Consider the following 19,201-nt stretch of genomic DNA (forward strand, 5'->3'; position numbering starts at 1 on the left):
TTATTTCTTCGTTCGAGGCACTCTTACGTGATTAAGATATATCTATATTACATTGAGAAAGCCATATAAGTGCTTAAATGTTATGTTTAAAACTTATGATCGACAATAAAACAATGTTACGTGTAATCTTCACGGTTTTTCTTTTATAGTGTATTCAATTACAATACGTTCAACATATTTCTATCATAGAACATATAACATATTGTGTGAAAGAAAAAATTATAATACGTATATAACTTTATTTATTGTTAGAAGGACATAACGTAGGAATTTGTTACTCTGTCTCTGAATATCCATTTTATGTACAGCATGTTTTTTAACTGCGTAACATTTCAACGTAGAAAGTCAGATTCTAATTTCAACTAAACGCTGTTATCTATGATAATGAAAACCTCTTAAAAATTAAATTTAGTACGTACACATATATATATATATATATAATTGATAATCTTGTAAATTTGTTAGAAACCAAGATTTTGTCCAAGATAATTTACACGCTGATACGTTACGCTTCTCCAAAAACATCCTATGTATCGTATAACGCAATAGAATTATGAAATTTTGGTTTTATCGCAATCGATCGAAAATTTGATGCATTTTACAATAGGAGATTCCCTAGAATCCGTCGTATAAAATACTTTTAATACATCAGTTAATATGTCTAATTGGCTTAACGTTTAAACTTTGTACATTTTACAAAATGTCATTGAATGAATGCAAACTTAATATCCCCTAACATTTGGTCGAGTCACACTTGAAAATACACTACGATATCTCATTTTATTTGTAACATTACTTTCTAAAATATTCCATGGCAAGTTGTAAGAAACTTGTGTCTAGAAAAGATCCTGTACGAAATTTTTCATTTTTATCTTTTTTATATGTATATACACTTAAATTTCTAACCTATAGGCCACTAGTCTGTGCAAACAAATACTTTCAAGGAATTGCTTACAACGAAGCAACAAAAGAAACAAGAAATGTTTTCTCAGCTTTTCTTCTGAATTAAGCAAGCCTTCTTGTAAAAACAAAGTTCGCAAAAACAATTATGATTCACATCTGATTTTCTATTGCAAAATCTAAATTAAATAGATACAATAATAAAGTAACTAATACGTAGAAAGTTGATTATAGGTATAACTGCAATTACATTTCATATACTTATATATATTTACAATAGCGTATGTCTAGAAGTTAACTATGAACGTTGCGTGCTTAATCTATTTAAGATTAACATTGTTATTTCAAAGTCTCAGTTAACTTAAACTGGTATAAAATACTTTTATGTCAGTGCGAAATAATAAACCAATGACATTATTAGTATTTCACCTTCTTTAAACAAATAGAAGCGTTGCTTCTTACATAACCGTTACTGGAACAATTTAATTTTGTAATTAAAAATTTCTTTGTTTTTAGAATTAAAGCCTCAAAGTACTGATATAAGGAATCAAATATAATATTAACTAGACATTGTAAATCCAAAATCACAAGAAAAAAGAAAACCTGAATAAATACACAGCACTCCAATTAAGTCTGCAAACGAACACCATGCTGTTGAGAAAATTTTCACAAAAGTTTGTTTAAAAATGTTTTAAAAAAAAAGAAGTTACAATGTGTGTAAATATTGAAAACTATCGATGAGAACGAATCTATGGTCACAAATAATAGTAATAATAAATATCGCACATACAAGTTCCAACTTTAGATTTTCTCTTGGTTTATCATTACCTTAGCGCTCATGGATTCATAGAACGCTTGCAGAAGATCTTGCTGACTAAGTTTCAAACTAATTGCTTTGAACAGCTTCAGCAAATCCTGTTTAGAATTCAATTGCTCAATATAATTAACTGCAAATTGGGAAGACCAAAGTTTTTCGAAAACGTCCTTTGTAACAAGAGAGGACTGACATTCCAAAGCCTGGGCTATATCACTTGTACTGTTATTCTGCAAAGCTATATCTAAAACAACACGTGATGGAATAAGTTCTTCGTTTGCCACTGTATGACTAATTATTAGATCCATTGGCATTCTTTTCAACATAGCATTCAAGCTAGATAGCTCTGTCATAGGTTCTCTTATACCCTCCTGTTCTTCTTCCTTCAACTTTTTCGACAATATTTCAGCAAGTTCTGATGATGTACATTTTTTACAAATTGCATCCTTGACTTCAGCAAAATCGAGAATGTCCAAACAATCACTGACTTGTATTTTCTTTTTGTAAGCATTTAATACTTTGGTAAAGAACTGTCTATCACTGCCGAAAATGTCGGGTAGCCGAAGTAGAACTTTATTCACTCCACATGCACGACATGCTGCCCTCAATGTTACTTCACTGCAATTCTTCACGTTATCAGCGCCAAGCATTCTTATGGTTTCTTTTTCCAATTCTACTTGTGACATATGTTTCATTTTGTTCTATAACAATTGTATTATTTTCAGTAGCGTTCGTTCTTCAATAAAAATAAAATATGATTTACCTTGTATTGTAGAAGAATTCTTTCTGCGGTGCATCTTCTGACCGCACTTTCCAATACTAAATTAACATCAATTTCATCCAAGAGATCTTCTAAAGCCATTTGTGCTGCAACCGATCTCGATGTCTTCTGTCCTTCTGTTTTGGTTGAAGAAATGGAACTACTACCAGTACTAGTTTCAGCAGTTTTCATTAAACATCCTAAAGTAGCTCCACTTGTAATAATAAAATTGGAACCTCCCAATGCTTCTGATGAAGAGGCAGGAAATACCATAGATGATATTGGCACATTTATCATTGGCCTAGACAAATTTAAAATTTTACTAAATGAAGGGATAATCTAATATGATTAGTGTATGGAAATGAGCCAATACAAATGAGTATGATATTTCTAACATACTTGGTTGTCACGTTTGATGAATTCTGAGATGAGACAGAAACAGATGATGATGGTGTTCCTCCCTTGACAGATTTGTATGAAACCTGTGAATATATTGAAGAAACATCTATTGCAGGTACATTCAAAGATTCATCTAAATTGGAGTCTGACACTTTCTTAGACATTTCAGGTGTAGTCTTGTCAATTATAGCAGTACTGCCAGAAACCTTACAAGAACCTGGTTGACTAAATTGATTTACTAATTTATTTTGCGTTAATTCAGAAATAGATACAGGAGTATTTACAGAGGGGGACATATTATTACTCGATACATCATTCAAGTTTTCTACTATGTTACTCGTTTCTTTTTTTACAATATACGTTTGTTCAAAAGACCTTAGAACACTTTTTACAAATTCAACTTTCGAGTTACCCTTTATAGGCATTCTATTTATTTCACGCTCAGATAATCGTGCAAGGTCACCAACAGTTTGAAGATTTCTATTAGCAAAATATGCAGTCAAATGTCGTACCCAAAGTGGATTAGTTAACTGTTGAACAATAGAACTGATCGGTTCTTGACACACTATTAACGTAGGATATATAGGATAAACGTTATTCAGTAACTCCGGTTGTGGAACTTTTGCATGAAATTCACTTGGACTCTGACTGTCTTGACTCAAAGGTAAACTTCCAAATACTGAGTCTGTAACGGGCAAAGTGTCTTGTTCTTCTGTACTTTCAGTTCTCTGAGTACTAGTCCTTATTAGGTTTCCACAAAAGATTTCGTCTGAGTTTGCTGAAGAATTTAGTCTTGTAAAATTCTCCGCGTCTAATGTATCCTCTAAGCTGTCAGCATTTGCATGCCCGTCAAAGGAACGATTCGTTATAGACTCTTTAGTAGCATTGATCTTAATGGAATCTAATGAACTTAAAAGAATTTGAACAGAAATATTCTGCGTGTCATTTCGATTGGTATCATCACTAGTTTCTGTGACTTTGTCATTATGCTTTGCATTTGTTCCATTAAATAGATCTTCCTGAGTAGCTGAATCATTGAATTCAGATTTCATTGAACTGACATTAGGACTTTCTGAAACTTCTACCTCATGATTTACTTTATTTTTATCTACTTTATTTGCAGATGATTCTGTATGCTTAGAAAATGTTGAATTTTGTGAAATCTCAAATTCGGTACTCAGATTATCGACATTAATTTTATTACATCCGTTAACTTCGACAGAGATATTATTTGTTAAATCATTATAAGGAGCCTGAGTATCAGTATTTATTGTAACATTTTCCGAGTATTCCAATTCTTCAGCCATCTTTGTTAGCAACTCGTTTTCTTTTTCACACTGTAAATCTACTTCAGACATACTTATTATATCTGTCTCTTCATCTTTTTCCATTTTATCTGAATCAGTAGGGATTAATTTTTGTCTAATCTGTTTTACTCTCAGCGGTGTATCTTTACGTCCGAACACACTTTTAGAGACAAATTTATTAGTTTTATGTGCAAAATCATTAGATGTAATTTCATATCCCATTTCCTTTGAAACTGGAGGATCGGCAAAACTTACTCTTTTTCTCTATAACGAAATATAATTCATTGTACTGAATACGGCAGCTCCATGATTAAATCCAATATTAATTTAAAAAATACTTAAAACATTAAAACGAAGCACTAACAGTAATTAAACTAAATTACACGACTGTTCTTATGGATCATTCCACGCCAAATCAATCGCTCCAATTTGACATGGAATTACCTGGATGTCATTCACAATACATAAACTACTTTTATTTTTTATAAATATCTCTAAAAAATATATTAGAACTCACCTTGTTTGGTGTTACACACTCCGGATCAGGTTCAGGAAGAGATTGACGATGACGTTTAAGTATACTGACACTTGGAGATGCAGTCAAAGAAGGTGGATTTGCACTTGACCATTCTAAAATTGGCAATTCGTCCATTTCAACTGAAGTATCTTCACCTTTTTCACCTTGAGTATCAGGTTGTATTGATATGTACTCTATCGATTTCTCTGGTTTTGGAAAACTCTTTTCACCATCGTTTCTCAAATTACAGAATAATTTTATTGGAGGCGATGAACAATAATCTGCTGATTTCATATTATTGAAAATCTTCTCCTGTCTACTGCTGCATGTTATTTTATCAGCTTCTTTCAGTATAAATCCTCGCTCCTTTTTGCCGGGTGTTTCAGTGTCGGTATCTTTGGATTTTGCTTTTTTAAGAACAGATTCATCATGTATAGTTATGACGTTACATCCAGCTTCCATTCTTGCCTGTTTTGTTACCAAACCTAACATATGCGCTGCACGGCCTTGTGTTGAATAACCTTTGAATTTTAACGGACCCTTTGGATTACCCTTGGGTGATGAAAATTCAACAACATATTTAAATAATCCTTGTCCTTCATTTACTCTTGGTGTTTCAACTGGATCATGTTTCTCATTATCACATGAATTTGTATCAGTAACAGAAGTTGAGATACTTGGCTCATTGAGTTTAGCTTCATTGGTTTCCTCAGTTTCCTTGGTATTATTTTTAGATATATCAATAATTTTTGAAACAATTTGAGTTACCTCTTCGTCTTCACCAGTAGGTAATACTTCTTCAATGTTACTAATTTTGATAATGCACTGTTTCTCATTACACTTTTCCTCTGATGTTAATATCTTCTGGGAACTTTCTATAATATCTTCCATATCATCTTGGGTTTGAGATTTCTCTTCAGTAGATTTATCATTTTGATCATTTGCACTGCTCTCTTCAGTTGTTTCAACAGAATTTTCATTCATCACAACATCTGTTGTTTGTGGTGCATTATTTGATAACTCTTCGTTAACTACAGTTTCAATTTCATTAGATTCTTTAGGATCAGATAAATTATCTTTAGAATTTGATGTACTACTACTAGTGGTAGCAACTTCTGTTGATGTATCTTTTTCTTTGTTCCCTTCTTCCTCCATTTTTTGTTCTTTTTCTTGGGTACTTCTTTTATTTTGCAGAGTCTTTTTTGTATATTCAGTTTGATCAGTTTTATTCAATTCGTTACTTCTTCCTAGTCTCCTCCGCCTCATCCTGCCCCTGCTTCTACTTCGAGTACTTCTACCATCAAATAGTCGTCTAGTGATTTTTTTATCTACTTTATTATCTTCGGGTCCCTTAGATCGTCGGCTAGTTGATGCAGGACAATCAAATACCATATTTATACGCAGTCGAGATATTTCATTTCTGGTACGTTGACTTAAGTTACCACTGTCAATTATTTCTTCCGCACGCATTGCTGTAGTATCGCTTTCCGTAGATTTACAACTCTCAGTATCACTGCCAGCTTCCGGTAAATTACTCTTTTGCCGTTGACGTGAATTGCCTCTTTCGCTTTCACTATCTGAACCTGACTTACGTTTAACACCTTTTTTAAGCAATTTATTTTCTGTTTCATCTAAAACGTTTTGGGACTCGGTTTGTTTCGATTTTATTCTTAATCTTTTTTGAAATGTACTTGGCTCGTCTGATTGACTACTAGCAACTTCTGATTTTTGGGAAACACCGGATCTATTGGGTCGCTTACCAGTGTTTAATATAGACGGAGATAATCTTTGGTCATTATCTTTGTCCGCTTGAGATTCTTCTTGAGCATTAAAACTTACAATTTTTATTATACAGTCTTTTGAAGTTTTCGCCCCTGAGTTTTCACAAATTGTTTCTTTTACTGGTGTTTCGTTATCTATCAATGAATTTTCACCATTGTCTATATCGCCGTTTACTTGTTGTGAAGATTCTGTCGATACACTCTGTCTAACACTTTCTGCTGACTTTGTGTCATTTTCAACAGCTGATTTGTCAGTTTCTTCTGGTTCAATTTCAATTTGATTCTCTTTATTCGCATCATTGCCCGCTTCGTTTTCTAGCAAAATATTATCATTTTTAGCGGGTATTGTCTCTACGTCTTCTAAACTTTTATTCCTTTTGTTAAACCATTCTTGCAAATTCTGGGTGTCTTGAGAACAGGATTGTGACAAATCATTGTACAAAGCTGGGATATCTTCTCTTTTACGTTTCAAAGATTCTTTTTGATGCTCTGTTAAACGACTGACATCAAAATTGAAATCTGTTTTAATCAAAACATAATCCTGTAAACAAAGAAAAATTAAACGTTAAGAAGATTATAAAAATGAATTCAATTTTTATAAAGCCTTTCTATTACTTACGTCGATTTGTTTGGGTACGGGTTTTGGACTACTGGATTCCTTTAAACACTTATCAGCTACTTTAACTTGATTTAATGTTCCTTCAATATGATCGTTCGTTTTCTTTGAAATTTTCGGTGTAGTTAACAATTTGACTTTATTTACTTCGTTTTCTATATCTTCTAATATGAATCTGCTACTGATACTTATCACGTCTTTTAGTTCGAAAATAGACAGAGTCTGATCTTTAATTTCAAAATTCGGATGATTTGAAGCTTGAATGATTATTTTCTTATAAGATGAAAGAAAAGGTCCTTGAACTAATATACCAAGTCCTTTTATAATACTTATTATAGATTCCCATGTACACGCTATCTACAGATAAGAAATAAAATATTACAGTATTTCAAAATAATTACTTCAAGTTAATATTTAAAATGAATGTACGTACTTCTTTGTACAATCCCTCTACTTTAGATGAAAGCATGACTTCAACTGCTGGTTTACAATTTAGCAAATAAGATATTACTTTTTTTGGATTATGTCCATAAATTGTAACAAGCACTGCTGAGAAAGCTCTGAGAGCAGACTCAGATTCCTTAACGAGTTTGTTAGACAATAAGTAATATATAAGCTTCAAAATAAGGTTTATAATAGGAGGAACTTCTGTGTGTGCTGAAATATAAATGTTTCTCTTTTATACTGATCAATACTACGTTAATATTGTCTTTCAAATTATGTTGTTGACATACCTAGTAGAAGATTATAGTCAATAGAACCTAACAGAATATCCAAACAACTTATAATAAGATGATGAGATTTTTCATTTTTTACCAAACAATGTTCCATGGTACTTGCAATACTCATTACAACCTCATTTATTTTTATGCTTTCTATAAGATCTACTCGCATTTCAAAATGCTTACATAAACGTTTCCATGTTTCTGTTACTTCTTTTATCTAGTATAAATATTATGATATTTATTATAATTATAGATCCGTAAATTTAAAAACTGAATTTTATAAAATGATTACAATATAAATAATTAACCTGATCTTTATCCTCTAGGCACATATACATAAATGGAAACATTATAATTGATTCAACAGTTTTTAAATTATGCTGCGTATCGTTACCCTCGTTAATTTCTTGTAAATCATCCATATATGTTATTAACACTTCTATCAAAATAAGCCACAATTTAAGAATGATAGATCTAAAAATTACAATGAAGAAAATTCAAAGTGCTAACATCATAATATTTGTATTATCTATTATCTTATGTTGTTTATTCTACTTACTCATTCTTACACTGTACATTTGATAATGTATGTAATTTATTGTATGTTTCCTTTAAACATTTAAATGCATGTGAATAATATGTATTTTCCTTTGAAGATTTGATACAATGCCTTAAAAGAGATTCTAATGCATTGTAATGATCCCTGAAAAGGCACATACCAAAATTACGAATATGTGACACAATGGATGTCGAAATGTTAAAATAATTAAAACAAATAATACAAGAGAATTAAATATCCTATATGTCATATATAGCTTGACCAAATATTATTCAAGAAATTGTTCTAAATGACTTTACTTTTTCAATCTTTAATTGTTCTTTTAATATTATATATATACTTACTTTTCAGCTTTATCTAATAATGAAATTTGCAGCAGTTTGAACACCAATGCTGATAATACGTCTTCTTGAAAATTAAATTCTTTACTGAGAGCCGCGATATCGAACAAAATTATGTCAAGAATCAACTGCTTAATCATTTGCTTATTATTAACATAATTTGCTAATTCTGTAGTAACTAGTATTATATCTTTGTACATATTTTCCTATAAGATAATATTATTAAATGATTACTTTAAAAGCTACAACTATTTTTTTAAATGTATCAAATTAAATAAGAAATGCTAACTTTTTTTCCCATTTTTGATTCTTGTACATAATTGATTAAACTCGTCCATAACATTTTTCCGAGCTGATATCTGTTTTTCATTTCTGAATCTGTAAGTTGACTGAGAACAAGCAAAGCTTCTCCTACACTATGAATTATACTTTTATAACACTCTTGGAAGACGGCATCAGTCATAGAATGTGGAAGTCTTTCTTCCAAAATAGAAGAAAAGACACTATGATTTTCTTGCTTGGGAACAAGAAGTTGACATAAAGCGTCCACAGCGATAATTTTCGTTTTATAAAACCTCTTCCCTGGTGAAGCTATTACATCGCATTTCGCAGATAATAACGGTGTATCTCCCAGAGGTCCAAAACAAAAGTTCAAGAACTGTGTAAGCACAGGATTAACAAATTTGGAAATGTCTTTATAAAGCTTGATTATCACATGCCACCAAACTTCTAATTTTGTTATTGCTATCAATTCAGTTTTACTGTTTTTAGCATTTAATGGAATACACAATAACTTTATCCTTCTTGCAGTAGCAAGTTCTTGTGGATCTAAAGCAAAATTATCCACCAGTAACTTCCATGAAAGGAATGCTTGTCTAAAATGTAAAATATCATGTTATGATTTATTTCTGCTAATCAATGTCATCACTGATATAAGTATTGTTTATACCTGCGTGTAATTGTATCTGTAGACTTAAATGCCTTCTCTTCGATACTCAATAAATCATTTATTAAACCAGCACCTTTATGAAGGTCTACACCAAGGAATTGGATACTGATATTCCATTGTGCAGCCCAGTCTAATTCACAGGCAGACACCAAAAGTAACATACGTTTACAATATGTAGTTTGTAAGGCTAATTTATAGTGAGTCCATATATTTGGTAGTTTAGTACGAACGTGTGAAAGTATATTTGTAGCAAGAGATTGTTGTAAAAGTTTTAAAGCACCACCACGTTGTCGCTTATGTCCCATGTATGCTAATAACATTACTTTATCCACTAATAAAGCATCAAACTGAAAAAATCCAAAGTTTAATATCTTTGATGTTTACATTTTCATTTGATTGTAGATGTTACTAATATACCTTTTGAGTGTTAGTATCTGACGTTATTGCAGCAAGCTTATATAATCTTCTTAATAAAATAATACAATAATTAACTGTTTCTTCTTCTAATCTTTGGTCATCTGATAATGGTTTATTTTCAGCATCTATCAATGCTTGAATATTATCTACACATGCGGTTGGTGCTATCCAAGGCATTATATCTGTTTGTATCGTAGACATACAATCAGTGAAAAATTTTACAGCATGAAGATCATTAGTAACTGTTGATATAGCATTGTCCCCAATTATTTCTAACAACTTAAGAATTTTTAATCTAAAATTACAAGATTAGTAGAATGATTATTCACCTTCAAATCAATTAAGAGTCAATTATTATTTTAAACAAATACACAAACCTATTCTTTTGATTTATCTGTGACAAAGCTTCAAATAAGTTTAAAGTATGTTCTTTAAAGTCCTGAATAATCACACTTAACGTCGCATATGCTTCATTTTGTATATCATTGTTTCCATTTGCAAATGTTTCTACAACTAATTTACATAATTCTTTACATTGTTCTTCTTTAACAATTCCAGAGGATCGTAACTTTTTGCTGTTGCTAAAATAAAACATTCCTGTTTACTAGTTGAAGACATATTTCATGTGGGAATTATACAATTACTTGATTGCCTAATATCAACAGTCATGTAATTATAATTAATAACAAAGTTACAAGATTTTTAATGCAATGTCAACCAGGAAATATGTAAGATAAAGAAATAAATAGTATATTTAATACAATAAAATTATGTATTCTATTAACTAATTTTGGGATAACTCTGTTCTAAATTCGCAGATAAAAAAATCAACATTACCTGCGAAAATAGGTTAAAGCTTCACGTTTTTCCCTAATACTGCTATTTTCGCGCAGCATTTTCAACATTCGCTGGAATGACTGCATGTTAGAAGCCATTCTACCGATCTGTGTTTCGCAAAGATTTACAACAATACAATCTCGTTCATTGCATTGCAAGCAATTATTGCAGGGAAATCTTGGAATTATAATTACGTTCTCTACACTCCCATTAATAGCTTATATGTACATAAAGAAAGGATCAATCACTGATTTCTTTTACGTATGTATATTTTTTTCTGAGACATTCGATACTTTCAATTATCCCCTATAAATAGTCCAGAAAACAGGTTGTAGTCACAATTATTAAGTATTAGTACGCATTAATACAATAGTACGTAGCACACACTATCTACTTTAGTTCCTTCCTCATTTCTCTGTTTACTTTTTCTCAGTTTATTTTTTTCTTTTTACTTCCCGCCTCCTTCCCGCTCTGATCCAGAAAGCAACTAACAAAAACGCATTTGTTTTTGAAAAGGGATACAACTGGAAATACAACAGTTTAACGCTTCCACAGCCGACTCTAGTACTAGCCGTGCTGAAGTAAAAATGGCAACACCGCGGGAGTCCGGTCTGAATATATCAACATCTAACCCTACTCTATCTGCCTCCCGGACTCCCAGACTCCCAGCCAATCAACGTCGTCGGACTCTCGGCTACTCTCTGGACTTCACATAACCTCCTTGGTTTCGTTCCAATAATTTCGCTTGTTTCAAGGTTTTTATTCACTTATATACACGTTTATCAATTCTTAAATGTTTCAATTTGATCCAAAGATGGTCTCATTTTGCTTTATACCTAAATTTTCTTGAAACCACTGTAAATATTTCAAATATCATGCTTCACAACACCAAACTACTTCGAGAGTACACAAAATTTATATTACATTTATAACAATTTTATACTACCACATCACTTCTACTTGCCATAGTTGCAACGTTTATGTATTGTTTATACATAATTAATACAAAATAGCGTATATTACTACAGCTTTTAATTAAAAAAGACAGTAATTACAATTCCGAGCACAGGACTCTGTTTTTGAAAATAGGACTCCCGATTGTCACGTGAGCGGTGTTGCCACGTTGTTCAGCATGGCTAGTACTAGAGTCGGCTGTGACGCTTCACATGGTCGGCGAGTTTGCAAAGCATTCGCATAACTTCATATACCATTTCCAATAAATTTATGCCACTTTTGATTGAATGATAACGTTGGCTATTAAAATAGAACTATTTAGTTTATTTTCGTGTATTTTATTTATAGCGATACTTTAATAATAATACGATATAACTTGAAAAAACGTGTGTAATTGGGAATACAACTGTTTCGCGCATCTCAGCTAAATTCATGGGGTTCTTTATTTTGTGGGAAGTAGCGCTAGCTGCACTAGTCGCGCCCATTTTCTCCCTAGAAACAAAAGATAAAGTTGGCAGCCTAGCCTTACCGACGCGCGCGAAGAAAAAGAAGACGGAACAACATTGTTGTACGGACTACTGAAAGCGTCAGTCGATATCTCACGCAATAAAGAAAAGTTTATTTTTACAAAATGTGTATCTCACTCCGCGACGTGGGACTTCCGAGTCAAGGCCGAGTAGGACGGCTAAAGGGTTTAGGCAGATGACCGCCTAACCACTTTCCTACATCGGTGACCTCGAACGACGCAGTACCCACGCCATTACTATGCCACAAAAGAGGCGAGCTGGCGTGCTGCAACGTCGCTGTACCAGCTTTGGATGCATCCCGGACTGTTCCAGCCGATAGACGCTATCACGAAACTCGGAGAAATTACAGACACTCTTCGTCGATGGATTGCGCGAAGCCAACAACACCGGAGCCTTCCTTCGTGGCGTAAAGAAACCACAGACATCCTTTGTCGATAGATTGCGCGAAGCCAACGACACCGGAGCCTTCTTTCGTGGCATAACCAGCATTTCCCGGACATCAACAGCAGCAGCGTTACCTATATAGCGTAATTATTAAAGCCGCGAAACATTGCATTATTGCGCACAAATTCGCCGCTATTTATTGTGATCTGTCGCATGGTAGCACGCATAGCGTCATTTTCGTGCATACCGGTAAAGTATTGCGCGCATTTTCAATCGGTTCAACTCCCGCGAACCACCTAGTTACAGAGGTGCCCAGTTAGGCTTCCGCATTTTTGCCCACATAAGGGCTATCCCCACCAGTTCTTGGAAACAGAAGTTCCATACATCTCGAAGTTTTCACCCATGTGGAATCGCGGCCTTACAATCATGGATTCGGAACGACAAATGACGTTCGAATTGAACGCCGCATTCGCATGTATAGAATATAGGTATCCTACTCGCACTCATCCTTCCTTCAGTTGAATTCGCAGAAGTCACCTCCCCATTTAAGCGTCCGTATTCGGTCCCGACTGTGGACGCTTAAGTGGGCACCTCTGTAGTCCTAGTTTGTTAGAGACATGGCGACGGCACCCGAACAAGTTGATCGCGCACGGGATGAATTTGCAGAGACGCGTGCAAGATAACAAGAACTCCAACAGAGCAGGATTGATTCTTATCGCGTGCCAAAAATTCCGAACTTTTTCCGCGAGGATCTGACATTATGCTTTCCTTTAAGTCGAGTCGTCTCTGGCCAGCGTACAGTGGGGTATTTGGCCCGAAAAGCCGGACAAAAGTCGATTTCAAAAATTTCACGCAAAATGTGAAATTTTTACTGCCTAATAAAGTTGAATGTATGAGGGACAATGTACCAATGTTCGTTTTTTCATTTGTGCGCTCATAAAGCAGTGTACTTCATTGAAAGTGAGGAAATTTTATACCATGTGTATTAATCTTAATCATTGTCTGAAACGTCATTCATTTTTTAGCGATTTTTACATGTTTTAGAAAAGTTGTGTAAATTCTTGCATTATGGATGGAAGGTTTTCAGGTAGACATATACTACACTTTCCAACAGGTTTTACCTTTTCATCATATATATTTATATAGTTATTAATATTTGAAAATAACCAATAATTCAATCATTTTCTTTACGCATATAAGATTTCATTATGATTTTGTTATATAACAGGGTGAGTCAGAATGCTCGTTTTTATATCATTACATTTGGAAAAACTTTGTGTTTACGATCCAAAAGGAATTGGTTCCGGATTCGTCCGGATTGACGTTTTATAGCTAATTTAGTTAGAAATGGTCGTTGAGAAATGCAGCGCTCGTGCTCCGTGCGCGTTCGCTTTCGACGGGCCTCCTCTTGAATGCTAGGAACCCCTTTGAAAGAAATGTTTAGATTATAGCCATTTGAAATGTTTATGCTATGCTGCAGATAAGTATAAGATCGCGAGATCTCTCTCTCACTGAGTCCTCGGCGTTGCTTATGTATTTTAGAGTTGTTAGTTAGATAGAGGTTCTCACTTACCTTTCACTTGCCGAGTAGAACCTATCTGCGAATAGAACCTGTTGGGGTGAGTCCTTCAGGTATTGGAACGATAGGGTAGTTGGTTCGAGCGAAGATCACGCACTTCCGATCACAAGTATGTTTATTCATTACTGGTACAATATTTCGATTTGCTAGCGTTTTTACAATTGAAGTTTATGGAACCTTGCTCTGTCGAAGTACTGTGCTTCGTAGCAGAGTCGTATAGGTTCAGACTTATTTAATTGATCGAATTACCGAAATCTTGCTCTGTCAAAGCACTGAGCTTTCGTAGCAGAGTCGTGTAGATTCTTGAGGATCGAACTCGGAACGGTACTTCGCGGATTTTAATATTTGTACTTGAATTGAATTTCGACTGCGCGCGGCGTGAATTATTACTTTGAACTGCTAACTACGAACTAACTGCGCTCTCGGATATTATTGTTACTGCACGTTACGAACTAACGAACTAACTGCGCTCTCGGATACTATTGTTACTGCGCGTTACGAACTAGCGAACTGACTGACTGCGAGCGTGTTCGATCGCATTATTTTATATTGATGAAGGAGGTCGCAACGTTTGATTTGTCAATTCGGGTAAACCACCTTCGTTCGGGTTGTCAGCATTCTCGCAGTACGTCAACCCTAACGAACTACTCACTCAGAATTGCGAGATGATGAACTTGGATGATGGAAAAGGAATTTAAAGAATGCGTCACAGGACGTGACACCTGTTCACCTAGATTGTTGCATATCGGTACGATATCAACGAACAAATTTGTAAGGATTTTATAGAGCAATTGTATTATTCAAATTAATAGTTTATGTTTTTATGAGTTAGATGGATTTTACAATTTTGAGATGAGTGTAATTACAATATTTTGTTAGTTGGTGTGATTTTGTTGCACTGAGTATTTTTTTTTGGCTAGTACTTCTTTGCACTTTGCTAATCGGTGTATTATAAAGAGTAAATGGTGTTTGAATCTGTTATTCAATAAATTTTGCTGTTTATTTGGAATTTGTGTCTCGTTATTGAATGTATCCTCTCTTTTTATTTTTGAATAAATTTTGCTTTTAATTTTGAACTTGTGTATGTTTATTTGTGCGTATTCCCTTGCGTTCCTTCCTGAATTGCGTATATTTAGTTTAATTCTTCTAGCGTGAAGACTGATATTTGTATTTTCGTTGTCGGTTCTGGTTCGGGTGGTTTGATTGCAGGTGGTTGTCGATAATGTTGACCATAAGTTAACTATTCTTGATTTATAACGCACATGGGATAAATAATAAATGATCGCGGCGACCTGGGAGCTACAACCTACCATTCTGTTACCATTCGGACAATCGCATGCATATTGCTTTATACCCGCGTAACTATTTACGTTTGATTCGTATTCTATATAACAGTTGTACGTTTTAGCGTTTATATGTCGCGACCGAACTTTCATTTTTATACGCGTCATGTTCATCCATTAATTCCGCAAGATAACATACCGCTCGAGATAATTGGTATGAACCCGTGAATAATATTTTTAAATTATTTTTGTCTAATTTGGGAAAATCTATTAAACATGTATTAAATATTGTAACAAATGGTTTTTTACGACGATTTAATCTTTCTATCTCTATAAATGTTTGTAATGAATTTTGTTCCCGTTGTCGTTCTTTCATATATGAAACTATGGTCTTCGGTGAGTTCCGCGTCAGAATTTAATCGTTTCCCGAAAGTATTATGCAAAAATCCCGCTATTCAGCACACGGACCTTATAGATGGTAACATTTTATTATCAAACGGCTGAACGGCTTCGACTACCCAACGTACTTTTGTTACAAATCGCGATGAATTTGCTTCTTCTGAAGTTAATTGGGCCCGATTCCCTTCAAATGCTGGCATTAAAACATTATACCCTTCATCTTCTAGATGTTGTAGGGCATCCCGAAAACCGCGATTAACAATACAAAAATCACCCGGTCTTAATATTAATTTTATTCCTGTCAGATCTTCTATTAATATTTTAATAATTGTGTCATAATTTACGGTGGCGTTAAAAGGCCCTGCGATATCTAATATGTAGCCGTTTGTAGTGCAAATAGTAAATGGCTTACATAATGGTACCTTTTTTTGCCTGAAGTACGATTTTCTTTGATATTCATTGTTTCTGCTTTTTTCGTGTCTGATATATGTTCCTTCAAATATTATTGCTAATTGAGTTTGGTCAAAATTAAAAAGCTTTCGTGCTACGAGTGCGGTTTCATTTTCAATAAAGTACTGTCGGGATTTAGTATGTAAGCCAAACCAAAACGCATCCCTTATCTCTGAAGGGTGGCGTTCTTTAGGGACTTTCCGCCCCTTCCTACCCAATGAACACTATCGACCACGCGCTTCAGTGGTTGGCAAGCCTGCCAATCCCCTAGCGCCGTTTTGTACTTCGTCATTCGATTCAATTTGAGGTATACCAGCATACAAATATCATACGATACCGTTAACAATATTTCTTTTCCATTCGCAGTACTTTTCACTCTCAAATAGTATTCATTCGTATTACTCCCTTTACAAACAATGCATCACACTGCACTGTTAACTCTATAACTTATTTCCACCACTAACAACAATTTCCACCCAGGATTTTTGCTTCTTCTTTCGCGCAAGAGCCTTCATCTTATTCAATGCGCATTTATAATTGTTCCAGTTATCCGCATTAGGTGTATTTACAAAATAGCGGAGCGCATTTTTTTTGTCGACCTTAGCCAAAGCACACTTTATTGTTCCTGGCGCGATTCGTCCTCATCCCCGGTGCGTCAGTACTATTCTGTCTTCTATCTCTGCCTCCATGTTCTAAAATTGACTTTACTAAAGTATTTCTGACCGTTACCTCGCATTCGTCCACTGTTAGTACTCTGTTAGTGATTAGAGCAGTTTCTCTCGCTATTTGATCGCTGCATTTTTTCCAGTCAACCTTGTCGCATTTCAGCGTTCTCGTGGAGAATTTTTTCACCTCCGGAGCAGCGTGCAGGGTCGTCTCTAGGCTTACATTCAGAATTTGGTGATCCGAGCCAGGCGTGACGCTCGACTCATTTACTCTCGTTGGTTGTAGAACCTCAAAATTCGTGATTATTAGGTCAATATTTGAAGATCTGTACGCACCTGAGGCAGGACGCGACGTTGTACCGTCGTTAACGACAAACAGATCCTATTCGTCTAAAAGTTCCATAAGCTTCAGGCCGGCTCCGTCCGTATCCGGACAGTTCCATACTTCGCTCCTCGCATTGAAATCTCCCATGAGTAACGAAATCCTATTTCTTTCCAGGTCTACTAGCACGCTCCAGCCGTCGTTCGTCACGTTGTTGTTAGGCGGACGATTCAACCCTCAACGACACATGACCCTGACCAATGTACAATTTTGTTGGCAAGGAATCACCTGCAAATGTAACCAACACAGCACTCTCCTCCCATGTTGCCTTATCATCCTTTAACCTTCGCCTTTTTAAGCGAGTCATTTGGTAATCCCTTGTCCTGCCATTAGACAAACTTTCAATTCATCAATCGATCCTTTCCACTCTTTAATTACACCTCTACGCGTTCTCTTTCTTCGGGGTACATAAGCATCAATTCTCGCTTCCTTTTTGCTACCGTAACCAATGACCTTGTTGGCGTCCCACCTGTCCCTAAAGGTGGACTGCGCTTTGGCCACCATTCTTATTTCGGTGACCCTTACACCTATGTAATTCAAAGTATTGTAGATCTTGATTAGGTTAAATTTCCTTTTTGTGGAAAGGCTGTCTTTTTTCAGATTAATACAGACGGTATATTCTCCGCTTACTAGTTCAGTGTTATAAAGTTTGCCCTTAGGATCTTCACGGGCTTTTGAATAAAAATGAAAATTGCTTACCTCAACTTTTGTTAGACTATGTTCTTTTAATTCTTTTTCGTTTATAGGTCTCTTTCGTTCGTCCAAATCTAGTCCTTTTATGGTTGTCTGGACTTTTTTAACTTTAAATTTACCTTTTAATTTTACTTCTTCTATAATCTTTACTTTGCTTACTCTTTGTGTCGCTGTGCTATTCTCTTTATTACTCATAACCGTTAAATTCGAAACGTCGGTTGGCGGCATGCAACCAACTTCGTCGCTTACCTTAGTTTTCAATTCTCCTGATTGGTCCATTTTCCTCGATAGTTCAATACAGTATTGCCTCGTAATAAGCAAGTGGTCTCGACTTCGAAATAAGCAAGTCGCTATCCCCTCTTCTTTGTTTGAAGTCGCCCGCAAAGTGAGAGGTACGAGAAATGAGTGAGAGGTCCATGAAAGCGCGAAGCCGATGTTTAGGGTAATAAATTTCACGCTCGACTGAGCAGTGACATCGGTTAGTAGAAGAAAGATGGAATATATGTATATAATGCTTTCTATCCTTGTTCAAAAAATAACATCGCTGCTCGGCCGATCACTATATGATTTGCCGCTACCTCGGATCTCTCACTCGTTTCTCGCGTTCTCTATCGTCCCGTTTCGAGAACAAAGTCAAGCCGAATAGCTACCTCCCTCGAAATAAGCAACGGTTCGGTCCCGAGCCACTTGCTTATTTCGAGGCAATACTGTAGTACCCACAGCTTCTTCTTTTCGCGCGTTGGTATACCCAACTTCCTCTTCTGTACTACTCTCACCTTCTTCCATCTTTCTCTTTTTCCTTTCCTGTCTGTCTTTCTTACTTCTTCGCGCTTCTTCTTCGTTTCTTTCCATCTCTATCTCGATCATTTTATCATTTTCAATAGGTTTAGGCAAGGCAAACCTCGCCTTCCCCTCTTCCTCCGTTTTATCTGGCGCCTTCTTCACTTTTCCCACTCTCCAATA

At 35.0% G+C, this 19,201-nt stretch overlaps 2 protein-coding genes across 4 annotated transcripts; both read right to left on the reverse strand.

Moving 5' to 3' along the window:
- Nucleotides 1–116: 116 nt before the first annotated feature.
- Nucleotides 117–11,470, reverse strand: LOC114880241 (telomere-associated protein RIF1-like). 3 transcript variants are annotated; one of them, XM_029196051.2, is made up of 16 exons: nucleotides 10,923–11,470; nucleotides 10,463–10,666; nucleotides 10,086–10,380; nucleotides 9,669–10,015; nucleotides 9,009–9,594; nucleotides 8,723–8,925; nucleotides 8,379–8,522; nucleotides 8,128–8,293; nucleotides 7,829–8,036; nucleotides 7,528–7,751; nucleotides 7,098–7,451; nucleotides 4,698–7,019; nucleotides 3,386–4,444; nucleotides 2,874–2,956; nucleotides 2,478–2,775; nucleotides 117–2,415 (listed from the first exon to the last, which is right to left on the reverse strand). In XM_029196051.2, exons 1-16 carry the CDS (start codon nucleotides 11,018–11,020, stop codon nucleotides 1,702–1,704), a joined length of 7,305 nt encoding a protein of 2,434 aa, XP_029051884.2. In that variant the 5' UTR covers nucleotides 11,021–11,470; the 3' UTR covers nucleotides 117–1,701. The 3 variants fall into 3 exon arrangements, with proteins under 3 accessions (XP_029051884.2, XP_029051885.2, XP_029051883.2); XM_029196052.2 differs by lacking the exon at nucleotides 3,386–4,444; XM_029196050.2 differs by having other exon boundaries at nucleotides 2,874–4,444.
- A 4,600-nt stretch (nucleotides 11,471–16,070) lies between these two features.
- On the reverse strand, nucleotides 16,071–19,025 carry LOC114880244. The gene is made up of 2 exons (XM_029196059.2): nucleotides 18,949–19,025; nucleotides 16,071–18,538 (listed from the first exon to the last, which is right to left on the reverse strand). The coding sequence occupies exon 2, from the start codon at nucleotides 18,515–18,517 to the stop codon at nucleotides 17,849–17,851; it is 669 nt and encodes a 222-aa protein (XP_029051892.1). The 5' UTR covers nucleotides 18,518–18,538; nucleotides 18,949–19,025; the 3' UTR covers nucleotides 16,071–17,848.
- Between the last annotated feature and the right edge of the window lie 176 nt (nucleotides 19,026–19,201).

Source organism: Osmia bicornis, chromosome 10 (genome assembly GCF_907164935.1).
Source record: "Osmia bicornis bicornis chromosome 10, iOsmBic2.1, whole genome shotgun sequence".
In the NCBI taxonomy this organism is placed as follows: Eukaryota; Metazoa; Arthropoda; class Insecta; order Hymenoptera; family Megachilidae; genus Osmia; species Osmia bicornis.

Coding starts and splice junctions, on each gene's coding strand:
- LOC114880241 (XM_029196050.2), bottom strand. CDS start 11,020: ATGGCTTCTAACATGCAGTCATTCCAGCGAATGTTGAAAATGCTGCGC. Junction 8,523..8,722: donor TTATTAGATAAAGCTGAAAA/GTAAGTATATAT, acceptor GTGCCTTTTCAG/GGATCATTACAATGCATTAG. Junction 2,416..2,477: donor GAATTCTTCTACAATACAAG/GTAAATCATATT, acceptor CAATTGTTATAG/AACAAAATGAAACATATGTC.
- LOC114880244 (XM_029196059.2), bottom strand. CDS start 18,517: ATGGACCAATCAGGAGAATTGAAAACTAAGGTAAGCGACGAAGTTGGT.